The sequence below is a fragment of the Pimephales promelas genome, chromosome 14 (assembly GCF_988280905.1).
Source record: "Pimephales promelas chromosome 14, fPimPro1.hap1.1, whole genome shotgun sequence".
Taxonomy (NCBI): Eukaryota; Metazoa; Chordata; class Actinopteri; order Cypriniformes; family Leuciscidae; genus Pimephales; species Pimephales promelas.
In genome coordinates this window covers 19186938-19201923 of record NC_142782.1, presented here as the reverse complement: position 1 = coordinate 19201923, position 14986 = coordinate 19186938, and the positions used below count along the sequence as shown (strand labels likewise).

At 38.1% G+C, this 14986-nt stretch overlaps 1 protein-coding gene and 1 long non-coding RNA gene across 3 annotated transcripts in view; one reads left to right on the top strand and one right to left on the bottom strand.

Annotated features, from left to right (window-relative positions):
• Window positions 1–660: 660 nt before the first annotated feature.
• Window positions 661–5988, bottom strand: smarcb1a (SWI/SNF related BAF chromatin remodeling complex subunit B1a). 2 transcript variants are annotated; one of them, XM_039680313.2, is made up of 9 exons: window positions 5833–5988; window positions 5380–5491; window positions 5139–5268; window positions 4116–4253; window positions 3630–3757; window positions 3342–3508; window positions 3010–3200; window positions 1223–1354; window positions 661–1015 (listed from the first exon to the last, which is right to left on the bottom strand). In XM_039680313.2, exons 1-9 carry the CDS (start codon window positions 5914–5916, stop codon window positions 976–978), a joined length of 1122 nt encoding a protein of 373 aa, XP_039536247.1. In that variant the 5' UTR covers window positions 5917–5988; the 3' UTR covers window positions 661–975. The 2 variants fall into 2 exon arrangements, with proteins under 2 accessions (XP_039536247.1, XP_039536251.1); XM_039680317.2 differs by having other exon boundaries at window positions 5139–5247.
• Window positions 5989–7169: 1181 nt separating this feature from the next.
• LOC148973716 (uncharacterized) overlaps window positions 7170–14986 on the top strand; it is a 99763-nt gene continuing 91946 nt past the window's right edge. Inside the window, exon 1 of the long non-coding RNA XR_016146503.1 lies at window positions 7170–7401. This is a non-coding gene — a long non-coding RNA (uncharacterized LOC148973716). The remainder of the gene's footprint in view (window positions 7402–14986) is intronic.

The following is a 14986-nucleotide window of genomic DNA, read 5'->3' as shown; positions in this document are numbered from 1 at the left end:
TTCACACCACATGGTTTGAAACAATTGCCGTATTCTCGTCAACTTCTGTTTAATGGATATTACAAAGTAGTGGTGACTGGCAGCATTGGAGTTTAAAGAGAAACCATTCAATCTCCCGAACTATAATCCATCATTTTAGAGGGAGTGTGGACGTCACAAGAGGGTATTTTCTTGGATACAATACTGTGGCATATCTCTTTCCCCCACAACAGTCAGCGGCGATGGAGGTGGATGCATTCACAAATGTGCCGACTATCTGAAATGCTAAATTGAACTGCAGACTATGCATTTTCAAGCCTTTGGTCTTTGTTAGCGCAGCACCATTGCAACATACAAAAAGGCTTGGTGTGGTGAAACTTTTCCAGACAATTTCAGTTTGTACTCCACAAAAAAAAAAAAAAAAACGCTTAAAAACCATGGATATATGTGCGAGAAGACTTTTATTTAAATATAAATGCAAACACGCTTGTTTTCTAAAGGCTCATGAATAAAGTTTTCATATTTGCCATCTGATTGTTGGCTTCTTCTGCTTAAAAAAATGTCTCACATTATTTTTATATCCTTAGCACTTGAGTGACTAGTTTTCTAGTTTAATTTCACCCTTGAGCAAGAATCTACACGTTAATTGCAAGCTTTTTGGAACAAAGCATTTCAAACGAGTTTTTCTCAATAATTTTATTTAAAAGCACATTGTTTACAAAATGGCATCTATACACAAAACAAGACAAATAAAGATACCATAAAATACTTTTAACATTTAGAACTGTCTCTGATCAGAGAGATATTGGGTACGGGGGAAAGTCACGACACAGGCCTTGACTAGGCCAGACTGAAGGAGATGTTGCTTTACATTAAGTTATTCTGATCAGGAGGGACTGGCCAATGGAATGTCTCTGTTTTTATTGTAATGCTGGGTTGTAGCTCTATTGTATTTCCTCTTCAGATTTACATAGTTGTGGAAGAGGGCTGACATCTTCACCATGCTGGGGCTGTGTTTGCAAGTCGTCTCATCCGCCTGAAATACACAGGAAAAAGTTTGATATGAGTACTGGAATGGTCACAATCACCTCTCAAATCTCCAAATTCAAAGTACATTATTCTTCTTTCTATGTTGAAACTGCACTGCAATTTGTTATTGGTCTTAGAGCGATAATAGGTTGTCATTGATATATGGCTTGCCTCTGCAGAACGTTATCTTAAGTAAGGCAGTTCATTCTCTTACCTTGTGTTTCTGTCCTGGTCCCTGATCTTCTTCTCCATCTCGGCATCTGTCAGCGTCTCCAGCAGTGGACACCACTGGTCAGCATCACCTGTGTTTCGGATGGCAATCTCCACTGTGGGGAGAGGGTTCTCGCTAGAAAAAGAGAAAAAACAGCAAATCAAATCCAAAGTTCGGAGACAACTTGTTCTTTGAGTCAGGTAACACTTTATTTTGATGGTCCCTTTGAACATCCTGTTGACTATAAGTAACTCTGCAACTACATGTCAACTAACTCTAGAGTATTAGTAGACTGTCTGCTTAATACCTGCCAACTCTTTATTGTAATACTCCTCAAACAAACAATCTACTGACTATAAGTAACTTCATGTCAACTTATTCAATCCCTCTAACCCTACCAGTCTACTAATACTCTACTAACTCTAGATGTGGGTGCAACGTTACTTATAGTCAACTGAATGTGTTAAAGTCATCAGATATTTTCTAAATGTACATACATTTTCAATGGAGGGACAGAAAACTCTCAGACTAAATCTAAAATATCTTAAACTGTGTTCCGTAGATGAACGGAGGTCTTGGGAGGTCAGGCTTGGGACGACATGAGGGTGAGTCATTAATGATGAAAAATGTATTTTCAATTTTGAGTTAACTAACCCTTTAACAATTCAGATTTATTTTTTACAGCCATCTTTGATCATATTTACCAAGGGTGCAAATAATTCTGACCAGGACAGTATGTATGCCATCGAATGATTAATAGTGATTGATTACATCCAAAATAAAAGTGTTTGTTTACATTATATATGTGGGGGCACTGTGTATAATTATTTTATATATATATATATATATATATAAATACACATGCTTGTATATATTTAAGAAATATTTTCATGTATATAGATTTATATATAATTTATATTATATATAAATATTTTATATATAAATAATATTTTTTTCTTAAACATACATGCATGTGTGTGTATTTATATATATACAAAATAACTATACACAGTGCCCCCACATATAGTATGTAAACACAAACTTTTATTTTGAATGCGATTAATTGTGATTAATCGTTTGACAGCCCTAATATATATATATATATATATATATATATATATATATATAAAATTCAGTAGCTAAAACTGTTTTCAACAATGATAAGAAGTGATCTTGAATGATTTCTGGAGGATCATGTGACTTAAGACTGAAGTAATGGCTGCTAAAAATCCAGCTTTGCCATCACAGGAATAAATGACCTTTTAAATACATTAAAATAGAAAACAGTTATTTTAAATTGTAATAATATTTCACACTATTACTGTTTTTGCTGTGTTTTTGATCAAATAAATGTAGCCTTGGTGAGATTAAGAGAATTCTTTAAAAACATTTTAAAAGAAACCTTAATGTTTCCAAACTTTTGAGCGGTATGTAGGTTCAAAAACTGGGCTAAAGGATAAAAAAACATGACCCTTTTATTGAGTTTTGTAATAAAGGATATTAGACACAGTCTGATGAGCTTTCCAACTTGGGAAAAAGTTCACATAAACCAATTCTGAACACTCTCCTGTGCTCTTTATCATATAAATGGAGCAGCATTTTAAACAGTCAAACTAAAATAAAATTCTCTGTAACAATATGGGGATGTTTGTGATAGGGTGCTATTTAAACGCCTCCAAACATCAACACTTCACTTTTTACCACATTTTATCTTATGCAGTGAAAAAGTTTTAAAAGGATTCATGCTCAGCCAGGACTGTGATGAAGTGGATTTGTGTGCAAGTCTGAACCTAAAAGCGTAGGTCCTCTGATGCCAGCTGAGCTGTCCACGTATGCTGTACGCGATGGTGGTGACAAACTCTCCGCCCAGGCCCAACTCAGAGCACAGCTTCAGAGCAAACTTCTCCGGAGAGTTCTCCTTCTCAGACATGTCCCATTCAAACTGGTCCACCAGAGATATGTTCCCAACATGAATGTTTAACTACAGAGATAATAACCGCAATCAATAACCAACCACATAATCTATTTTTATGCAATCGATTAATAATAATACTTAATGAGATCTGATATTAAAAGATTAAATTACAGAAAGCAAGGGGACTTGACAGAATGACGTGTGTACCTTGATGATGACTCTCTGGTCCATCTGCTCATCCAGTATGCTGTCTGTGGGGTAGGACTCTATCTGCTGTCTGATGGCCGAGGCAATAGCTGGAACAAAGGTCAGTGGGCTCAGGTCCAGATCATCGCAAAGGATTTCAGCAAACATCTCTGGAGTCATTAGCTTTTCTATTGTGTCGGGGGGGGGGGGGGGGGAAGAGAGTTCAGGATGTTGTGTAAAGCATGAAAAGAATATATAATAATTTAATTGAATAAATGCTACTCAGAAATTGTGTAAGGGACAGTCTACCATTCATGTTCCATGTGAAAGCATCACGCAGCTTCTGCCCGTCGATCTCCATGTCTAGTCGGATGGGCACCAGGATCTCAGGCTGGGTGGCATTCTCATGGATGACAGCAGGGTCATGATCATCAAAGCTGTAACAGCACATATCCAGAAGACAAACACAGTAAGAAAACGAAACCAGTGAAATTATATAAATGAGTATGCAGATTTTATGAAATCTGTTTATATTTTTTTTCAGATTCTGTTTTATATTCCCCAAATTCTGCTTACCATTTAAATCATTTTCTGGATTCTGTTGTATTGGTTTAATTCAATTTTCAAACTTGAACAATTCCTTTTTTTATTTTAATGGAATATTGCAATATTTATTATAAACAATTTATTCATGCACAATTTGTGTCACTTAATGAACTGTGTTGCACAGCTCCATGTGAGATCGAAATACTTATAAAAAAATAAAATAAATAACTAACAAAAAAAAGGTCTCACCAGAGGGGGAAGGTCCTCTTTTTGTCACGGCCCATTCGGTTGCGGTTAATTGTGGTGGAGCAAGGCACAGCATCTAAGTGATGGGAACTATTGGGAAGAGTGGGAACCCACTGGCTGTTTCGCTTGGCTTTCTGCTCCCTGTGAAGAAAAACCATAGGTTAAAAAAGCAGATGTGCTGTTATACAACAGCTAGGGCTGGACAAAAACGTTTTTTATTTGTGGGCGACAAAATTACCACAATGTTTTAATACACTATTTAGTACTACTACTAGGTCACCAAATAAAAAAAGAGTGCCTTGTAAGACTAATTTCATCACCACAGAAAAACAGTCAAGATCTCTGTAATGCCATATCAGCAGCAATAGCTATATTCATGGCAAAATCCACATTATTATAAAAAAAAAAGATTTTTCAATACATTGTTTACAATAATTTAGCAATTGTCTTCACAAAACAAGCAATATTCAAAAACATACATGTATAACAAGAAAAACAATAGTAATAATACACATTATCTCTTTTAATTTAATATATGATAGAAAATCTATCTATAAAAAAAAACCGATTCAATTCGGTTATTTGTGTCGGTTATCGGTTATTTCTGACCGATTCAATTCAAGGAATCACCATTAATATGTTTTCTGATTAACAATGTTTAAAAATAATTTAAAATGCACATTCTACTAAAATATATTATACATTGAATTGAGTGGTTCAATCCAAGTCGATCTCTTTAAGAAAATTTTGAACCATCTGAGTTTTGGGTGAATTTATAGTTTCAATTGCTCAGATTTCATTTTTGTTTTAAAGCAATACAAACTTCTTATGGGTTTGGATTCAGAACCACACAAGAGTGAGGAATTGATGACAACATTTTAATTTATGTATGGGTGAATTATACCTTAAATGATTAATTAATTACACCTTTTTGTAATTTTACTTATGAAGAAGAAACTTCTGAAATTGGCATGTTTGAATTTGAAGAAAGTGTGAGTACATTTCATAAGATGACAAATACTTTACCTGAGATAGGCTGGAGGTTCAGTGCTGATTGACACGGCCTTGTATTTCTCATCATGTCCATCAAATATCTCTTCTACTTCTGAGGCCCTCAGCAGCGTCACACTGGTGGCTAAAGTGGTGTAACCGTGATCTAACACAAAACATTGCTTATACTTTAAGATAGAAAGTGCCATTTCCTGCTTACTTTTAACCCCCAGTCCTCAGATCTCTTATTAATGTTCACAGTGAATTCAACACTTACCGTGAGATGATGCTACTATCTTCTTTCTCTCCTCTACCGACGCAAGTCTTCTTGAGAGTGATGGGTAGCGCTTATATAAAGACCCTCTGAACATACGCAGGTAATTTCCAACCTAAATAGACACATAACGGAACATTATTTAGGATTGACTAAATAAATACCCATTACCTGTTCTGTCAGTGACTGTAATATTTATCTCTGTTAATCCAGTAGTGTATAATGCAACTACACCGCAAATAGTACATCAGTACTTGATGTGTAAAATGTCTGTGACCGATTCAATTCAAGGAATCGTCAATAATTTCAGCAGTTATCTGCTGAAAATCTGCAGTTGATCTTATCACGAACAACAATAAATCTTAGCTAGCTAGCTAGCTAGCTGACGTATTTTTATCACAATGAATAATAATATACGGTTCAAAAACATAAATCCTTGTTAAAGTAATTACAAACCTCTGATCCAATCATGTAAAACTCCCCATCCTCTTCCAGTTGGAATTTAATAGGTTTCTGTCCGTATGTTTTGCTTAAAGCCATGTTGATCGCTAGTGCGACTCGTTCCAATAAACATGAGTAGTGAGCGCCGACCTGTGTGGCGCAGGAAAATGACGTATACGAACTCACAACACAACAGGCTTGTTTGAGATGCGCCTCGCCTCGCCTGCAATGTAGTCGAGAGTAGGCTGCTGCAGTGAGGGGAGGAGTGAAAAAAGCGCAATAAAGCCGGACAGATCTCGGTTCTCCCAGTGAATCAGACACCTGTGAGATCAAAGGCGGATATCGCGGGATTAACGGGATTCACGCTCGTGCACGTGTTGCTAATAAAACTGGATGTGATTTAAGTTCTATTGCTTTTATATAAAAATAAATATAATGAACAAGACACCCAAAGTACTTGTTATTTAATTACATTCCAAATATGTGTTTATCAATCTTTTTTTTCTTTAATACAGATGTGTTTTTATATAGCCTATTGTTTTAACAAAAATGAAATATAACCCATATGGCACTGTCAGAGAGTTTATTCACCCATATGTAGCCTATACACATAAAACATGATATCAGTTTTAAAATCAAACATTTTAAAAGAGAACAATTCATCTGTTGTTCTTTTATTTTTATTTATTTTACTTTTTTATTAGAATGCAAGTTACAAACATAGCCTACCTACAAGCACCACAATTCGTGAAACAAATAGGCCTATTATACAGTGACAAATAAATAAACATCAGAATAAAATTAATAATAAAATAAATAAATAAATCAAAATAAGCTTAGCTTAAATAGACAGACTTACAAACTTCATCATCTATAAAATGAGAGCTATTTTTCACTTGAACATTTTAGAGTAGGCCTAGTATAGGCCTATTTGAGTTACTGACTATAGCATTCTTATTTTTAACCCGTTTAAGAGATCCACAATATATATCAGTTTCAATTTGAAAATAAATAAATAAATAAAATATGGCCTTGATTTGGAGAATTTAGCTTAATGAATATGGAATTTACCTTCATCACTGTTGTTTAAACCAATGAGCATTAAGCTGTGTCGTCAGTAAGTCGTTTCCCATCATGCTTTTGATCAGCGCAGTCGGTGGAGAGCAACTGCGCGCGACTGCAGAATCCGACCCTTCCGCCTTGCGCTCGCGAGAGTTTTTTGACATACGTCGGCATGACATCAGAGCCAGGCGGACCGTTCTCGGACACATTTCTAACCGGCATGCATCTCGCGCTGATCACCGGTGATCGATTCTGCGCAGAATTTGCTCATCTCAAACAAGCCTAACATTTCACTAAAGTACAGGGGTTTCAGTCCCGAGACGCACACGGGGCTTTTCCGAGGGTGTGGCCATCACACCCTTTTCCCCCCAAAAATAAAATAATAATTTGCAGGTCACCGCAAATATGCAGAGTATAGTGCCTTCTTCCCGCGCGCTTTTCAAATTACTGAACTGATTGTTGATGATGGAAAGCAGACTGGTTAAACAGCCATGGACAATCAAGGACAAAACAACGGATTCGGTAATTTTTTGAGGGTTTATTATGATCAAGAGACAAACGTTTTGTGAAGGTTTTGTAAAAGATTTTGTTTTTGTAAAAAGTTTTTGTAAAAGATGCGGAAGGAAGGATTCTAATGTAAGGAGTGGTTTCACGTGAGACGTTACTTGTCCTAACTGTATGTGCATCAGATACCTGTGTGTGTGTGTTTACAGGGGTTTCATGAAATACCTGTCCTAACTGTACATGTGCATCAGATACCTGTGTGTGTGTGTGTGTGTTTACAGGGGTTTCACGTCAGATACCTGTCCTAACTGTACATGTGCATCAGATACCTGTGTGTGTGTTTACAGGGGTTTCATGCGATACCTGTCCTAACTGTACATGTGCATCAGATACCTGTGTGTGTGTTTACAGGGGTTTCATGCGATACTTGTCCTAACTGTACATGTGCATCAGATACCTGTGTGTGTGTTTACAGGGGCTTCATGCGATACCTGTCCTAACTGTGCATCAGATACAGGGGTTTCATGAGATACCTGTCCTAACTGTACATCTGCATCAGATACCTGTCTAGACCCTTCCAGAGCTGAGATATCGAAACTCAAAAATTCGACCCAAAAAAAAAAAACGACAGTGGTACCCCTTTCGTTTTTTTTTTTCGGGCGAAAAATTAAGTTTCTCCAATCTTCCCAAAACTCTGGATTCTGATAGAGGGCCATGAGAGTTTGACCCGAGTCCAAAAATGGAGGCTCTAGACCCTTCCAGAGCTGAGATATCGAAACTTAAAAATTCGAGCCGAAAAAAAAAACGACAGTGGTACCCCTTTCGTTTTTTTTTTTCGGGCGAAAAATTAAGTTTCTCCAATCTTCCCAAAACTCTGGATTCTGATAGAGGGCCATGAGAGTTTGACCTGAGTCAAAAAATGGAGGCTCTAGACCCTTCCAGAGCTGAGATATCGAAACTGAAAAATTCGAGCCGAAAAAAAAACGACAGTGGTACCCCTTTCGTTTTTTTTTTTCGGGCGAAAAATTAAGTTTCTCCGATCTTCTCAAAACTCTGGATTCTCATAGAGGGCCATGAGACTTAGACCTGAGTGCAAAAATGGAGACTCTAGGCCCTTCCAGAGCTGAGATATCGAAACTCAAAAATTCGACCCAAAAAAAAAAACGACAGTGGTACCCCTTTCGTGTTTTTTTTCGGGGGAAAAATTAAGTTTCTCCAATCTTCTCAAAACTCTGGATTCTGATAGAGGGCCATGAGAGTTTGACCTGAGTCCAAAAATGGAGGCTCTAGACCCTTCCAGAGCTGAGATATCGAAACTGAAAAATTCGACCCGAAAAAAAACGACAGTGGTACCCCTTTCGTGTTTTTTTTCTGGCGAAAAATTAAGTTTCTCCAATCTTCTCAAAACTCTGGATTCTCATAGAGGGCCATGAGACTTAGACCTGAGTGCAAAAATGGAGACTCTAGACCCTTCCAGAGCTGAGATATCGAAACTGAAAAATTCGACCCAAAAAAAAAACGACAGTGGTACCTCTTTCGTTTTTTTTTTTCAGGCGAAAAATTAAGTTTCTCCAATCTTCCCAAAACTCTGGATTCTGATAGAGGGCCATGAGAGTTTGACCTGAGTCCAAAAATGGAGGCTCTAGCCCCTTCCAGAGCTGAGATATCGAAACTGAAAAATTCGACCCGAAAAAAAAAACGACAGTGGTACCCCTTACGTTTTTTTTTTTCGGGCGAAAAATTAAGGTTCTCCAATCTTATCAAAACTCTGGATTCTGATAGAGGGCCATGACACTTAAACCTGAGTGCAAAAATGGAGGCTCTAGACCCTTCCAGAGCTGAGATATCGAAGCTCAAAAATTCGACCCGAAAAAAAAAAACGACAGTGGTACCCCTTACGGTTTTTTTTTGGGGCGAAAAATTAAGGTTCTCCAATCTTCTCAAAACTCTGGATTCTGATAGAGGGCCATGAGACTTAAACCTGAGTGCAAAAATGGAGGCTCTAATCCCTTCCAGAGCTGAGATATCGAAACTCAAAAATTCGACCCGAAAAAAAAAAACGACAGTGGTACCCCTTACTTTTTTTTTTTCGTGCGAAAAATTAAGGTTCTCCAATCTTCTCAAAACTCTGGATTCTGATAGAGGGCCATGAGACTTAAACCTGAGTGCAAAAATGGAGGCTCTAATCCCTTCCAGAGCTGAGATATCGAAACTCAAAAATTCGACCCGAAAAAAAAAACGACAGTGGTACCCCTTACGGTTTTTTTTTTGGGCGATAAATTAAGGTTCTCCAATCTTCTCAAAACTCTGGATTCTGATAGAGGGCCATGAGACTTAAACCTGAGTGCAAAAATGGAGGCTCTAGACCCTTCCAGAGCTGAGATATCGAAACTCAAAAATTCGACCCGAAAAAAAAAACGACAGTGGTACCCCTTATGTTTTTTTTTTCGGGTGAAAAATTAAGGTTCTCCAATCTTCTCAAAACTCTGGATTCTGATAGAGGGCCATGAGACTTAAACCTGAGTGCAAAAATGGAGGCTCTAATCCCTTCCAGAGCTGAGATATCGAAACTCAAAAATTCGACCCGAAAAAAAAAACGACAGTGGTACCCCTTACGTTTTTTTTTTCGTGCGAAAAATTAAGGTTCTCCAATCTTCTCAAAACTCTGGATTCTGATAGAGGGCAATGAGACTTAAACCTGAGTGCAAAAATGGAGGCTCTAGACCCTTCCAGAGCTGAGATATCGAAACTCAAAAATTCTTCCCGAAAAAAAAACGACAGTGGTACCCCTTACGTTTTTTTTTTTTTTTTTTGGGGCAAAAAATTAAGGTTCTCCAATCTTCTCAAAACTCTGGATTCTGATAGAGGGCCATGAGACTTAGACCTGAGTGCAAAAATGGAGGCTCTAGCCCCTTCCAGAGCTGAGATATCGAAACTCAAAAATTCGGCCCGAAAAAAAAACGACAGTGGTACCCCTTATGTTTTTTTTTTTTGGGCGAAAAATTAAGTTTCTCCAATCTTCCCAAAACTCTGGATTCTGATAGAGGGCCATGAGACTTATACCTGAGTGCAAAAATGGAGGCTCTAGCCCCTTCCAGAGCTGAGATATCGAAACTCAAAAATTCGGCCCGAAAAAAAACGACAGTGGTACCCCTTACGTTTTTTTTTTTTGGGCGAAAAATAGGGATGGGTATCGTTAAGGTTTTATCGGTATTACTACTCTTACCGATACCGCTTATCGATCCGGTACTTTAACGGTATTCTTATCGGTTCTTTTTGGTGTTTTTTTTTTTTTTTTTAAGAATTAAGAACATAATTAAACTTTATATTTTGAAATGTAAAATAGAAAAAGCAAAACGAAGAAAAATATATTTTTGTTATGCAGCAGTGTGCAGGCTTTTTTTGTTTATACAAAAAGGATGCATAAGAAAAAAACAAGTACAAACACAAGAATACAATTAATCAAAGATACAAATTATATACAAAGTGCTTTAATTTCAGGAAGGTGTACTAACATCTTTTCAGGTAATTGTTTCTATCTGAAAAGAAACCTAATCAAATATAAAATAGCACTGTATAGTTTATCATAGATAGAATAATGCTTATTAAATCTAAAGTTACTCATTCAAAAGCTGTGAGGGATTTTCTCTGGCTTTGGTTGTTTGATTTACATTAATGGCTGAATCGTCAGCAGGTTTAGGCTATTACACTGCTGCCCCTTTAAGACCGATTGCAGATCTAATGGGGACTGATGCACCATCATTTTCTCCCTATTATTTACGTCCATTTAAGACATAATTGTGTTTAAGTGAATCTCAGAGCTGGTCATTTTGACATTTTTATGTATATTTGATAGTTAAGGACGCACGAGCCCAAGTACAGGCAGTCCCTTTCGGAGCGCGCACCGCCTTGTGAACAGCGTCTCTTGCGCAGGTTTTTGTGTTTTTAATAGCCATTTTTTTTATCTTGCAACAGTAGAAGACAGCATTTTGCAACAATCGCTGATCGTGCTGATTCTGACGGTTACGTTTGGGTTTTAGGAAGAAGAAGAACTGACAGCGCTCCGCAGTGCCGTGAAGTAAAGGAAGTTAAGCTGGACAGATCGTCTCGTTTTTTTAACGGTTTTATCTCAAATATCTTCTTTTTATAATCTTTGGAAGCCAAAATACAAAATATATTAGAATAATATCCCAGATCTAAAGTGTAACCACGTTGAATGTTAGTTCTGTCCTCATTGTCACTCATTAAGCAGGGCTGTCGTGTTGCGCGTGCTGTGGCTTTGCGTGAGAGATCGCTCTCTCTCTTCTCTCTCTTCTGAACTGCGAATTTCAAATTTGCATCACAGACTATGGTTTAATTAAAATATAGCTTATATATAGAAATGGCTGGCGAAACATGTTCAAGATAACTTCTTTATAGGAATAATAAATAGTAGCCCAACTTATGTGTATTTACTTAATTTCTCCAGTACCGACAGCAGAACCGATAACGTCCGAGCTTATCGATACAGCGGTCTTTCAAAATTCAGTACCGGGGCCCGTTTAATACCGGGTTTCGGTACCCATCCCTAGCGAAAAATTAAGTTTCTCCAATCTTCCCAAAACTCTGGATTCTGATAGAGGGCCATGAGACTTAGACCTGAGTGCAAAAATGGAGGCTCTAGCCCCTTCCAGAGCTGAGATATCGAAACTCAAAAATTCGGCCCGAAAAAAAAACGACAGTGGTACCCCTTACGTTTTTTTTTTTGGGCGAAAAATTAAGTTTCTCCAATCTTCCCAAAACTCTGGATTCTGATAGAGGGCCATAAGACTTAGACCTGAGTGCAAAAATGGAGGCTCTAGCCCCTTCCAGAGCTGAGATATCGAAACTCAAAAATTCGGCCCGAAAAAAAAACGACAGTGGTACCCCTTACGTTTTGTTTTTTTTGGGCGAAAAATTAAGTTTCTCCAATCTTCCCAAAACTCTGGATTCTGATAGAGGGCCATGAGACTTAGACCTGAGTGCAAAAATGGGGGCTCTAGCCCCTTCCAGAGCTGAGATATCGAAACTCAAAAATTCGGCCCGAAAAAAAAACGACAGTGGTACCCCTTACGTTTTTTTTTTGGGGCGAAAAATTAAGTTTCTCCAATCTTCCCAAAACTCTGGATTCTGATAGAGGGCCATGAGACTTAGACCTGAGTGCAAAAATGGAGGCTCTAGCCCCTTCCAGAGCTGAGATATCGAAACTCAAAAATTCGGCCCGAAAAAAAAACGACAGTGGTACCCCTTACGTTTTTTTTTTTGGGTGAAAAATTAAGTTTCTCCAATCTTCCCAAAACTCTGGATTCTGATAGAGGGCCATGAGACTTAGACCTGAGTGCAAAAATGGAGGCTCTAGCCCCTTCCAGAGCTGAGATATCGAAACTCAAAAATTCGGCCCGAAAAAAAAAAACGACAGTGGTACCCCTTACGTTTTTTTTTTTTTGGGCGAAAAATTAAGTTTCTCCAATCTTCCCAAAACTCTGGATTCTGATAGAGGGCCATGAGACTTAGACCTGAGTGCAAAAATGGAGGCTCTAGCCCCTTCCAGAGCTGAGATATCGAAACTCAAAAATTCGGCCCGAAAAAAAAACGACAGTGGTACCCCTTACGTTTTTTTTTTTTGGGCGAAAAATTAAGTTTCTTCAATCTTCCCAAAACTCTAGATTCTGATAGAGGGCCATGAGACTTAGACCTGAGTCCAAAAATTGAGGCTCTAGCCCCTTCCAGAGCTGAGATATCGAAACTCAAAAATTCAGCCCAAAAAAAAAAAAACGACAGTGGTACCCCTTACGTTTTTTTTTTTGGGCGAAAAATTAAGTTTCTCCAATCTTCCCAAAACTCTGGATTCTGATAGAGGGCCATGAGACTTAGACCTGAGTGCAAAAATGGAGGCTCTAGCCCCTTCCAGAGCTGAGATATCGAAACTCAAAAATTCGGCCCGAAAAAAAAACCAACAGTTTCTTACGTTGTTTTTTTTTGGCCAAAAATTAAGTTTCTCCAATCTTCCCAAAACTCTGGATTCTGATAGAGGGCCATGAGACTTAGACATGAGTGCAAAAATGGAGGCTCTAGCCCCTTCCAGAGCTGAGATATCGAAACTCAAAAATTCGGCCCGAAAAAAAAAGGACAGTGGTACCCCTTACGTTTTTTTTTTTTGGGTGAAAAATTAAGTTTCTCCAATCTTCCCAAAACTCTGGATTCTGATAGAGGGCCATGAGACTTAGACCTGAGTGCAAAAATGGAGGCTCTAGCCCCTTCCAGAGCTGAGATATCGAAACTCAAAAATTCAGCCCAAAAAAAAAAAAACGACAGTGGTACCCCTTACGTTTTTTTTTTTGGGCGAAAAATTAAGTTTCTCCAATCTTCCCAAAACTCTGGATTCTGATAGAGGGCCATGAGACTTAGACCTGAGTGCAAAAATGGAGGTTCTAGCCCCTTCCAGAGCTGAGATATCGAAACTCAAAAATTCGGCCCGAAAAAAAACCCAACAGTTTCTTACGTTGTTTTTTTTTGGCCAAAAATTAAGTTTCTCAAATCTTCCCAAAACTCTGGATTCTGATAGAGGGCCATGAGACTTAGACATGAGTGCAAAAATGGAGGCTCTAGCCCCTTCCAGAGCTGAGATATCGAAACTCAAAAATTCGGCCCGAAAAAAAAAGGACAGTGGTACCCCTTACGTTTTTTTTTTTTGGGTGAAAAATTAAGTTTCTCCAATCTTCCCAAAACTCTGGATTCTGATAGAGGGCCATGAGACTTAGACCTGAGTGCAAAAATGGAGGCTCTAGCCCCTTCCAGAGCTGAGATATCGAAACTCAAAAATTCGGCCCGAAAAAAAAACGACAGTGGTACCCCTTACGTTTTTTTTTTTTGGGCGAAAAATTAAGTTTCTCCAATCTTCCCAAAACTCTGGATTCTGATAGAGGGCCATGAGACTTAGACCTGAGTGCAAAAATGGAGGCTCAAAAATTCGACCCGAAAAAAAAACGACATGGTACCCCTTATGTTTTTTTTTTTTGGGCGAAAAATTAAGTTTCTCCAATCTTCCCAAAACTCTGGATTCTGATAGAGGGCCATGAGACTTATACCTGAGTGCAAAAATGGAGGCTCTAGCCCCTTCCAGAGCTGAGATATCGAAACTCAAAAATTCGGCCCGAAAAAAAAAAACGACAGTACCCCTTACGTTTTTTTTTTTTGGGCGAAAAATTAAGTTTCTCCAATCTTCCCAAAACTCTGGATTCTGATAGAGGGCCATGAGACTTAGACCTGAGTGCAAAAATGGAGGCTCTAGCCCCTTCCAGAGCTGAGATATCGAAACTCAAAAATTCGGCCCGAAAAAAAAAACGACAGTGGTACCCCTTACGTTTTTTTTTTTGGGCGAAAAATTAAGTTTCTTCAATCTTCCCAAAACTCTGGATTCTGATAGAGGGCCATGAGACTTAGACCTGAGTGCAAAAATGGAGGCTCTAGCCCCTTCCAGAGCTGAGATATCGAAACTCAAAAATTCAGCCCAAAAAAAAAAAACGACAGTGGTACCCCTTACGTTTTTTTTTTTGGGCGAAAAATTAAGTTTCTCCAATCTTCC

Excerpts from the sequence above, each read along its gene's own strand:
- smarcb1a (XM_039680313.2), bottom strand. The coding sequence starts at position 5,916 with ATGGCTTTAAGCAAAACATACGGACAGAAACCTATTAAATTCCAACTG. Across the intron at positions 5,269-5,379 it reads GATAGTAGCATCATCTCACG|ATCACGGTTACACCACTTTA; the intron begins GTAAGTGTTGAA and ends GTTTTGTGTTAG. Across the intron at positions 1,355-3,009 it reads CAGAGGACCTACGCTTTTAG|CGAGAACCCTCTCCCCACAG; the intron begins GTTCAGACTTGC and ends CTCTTTTTCTAG.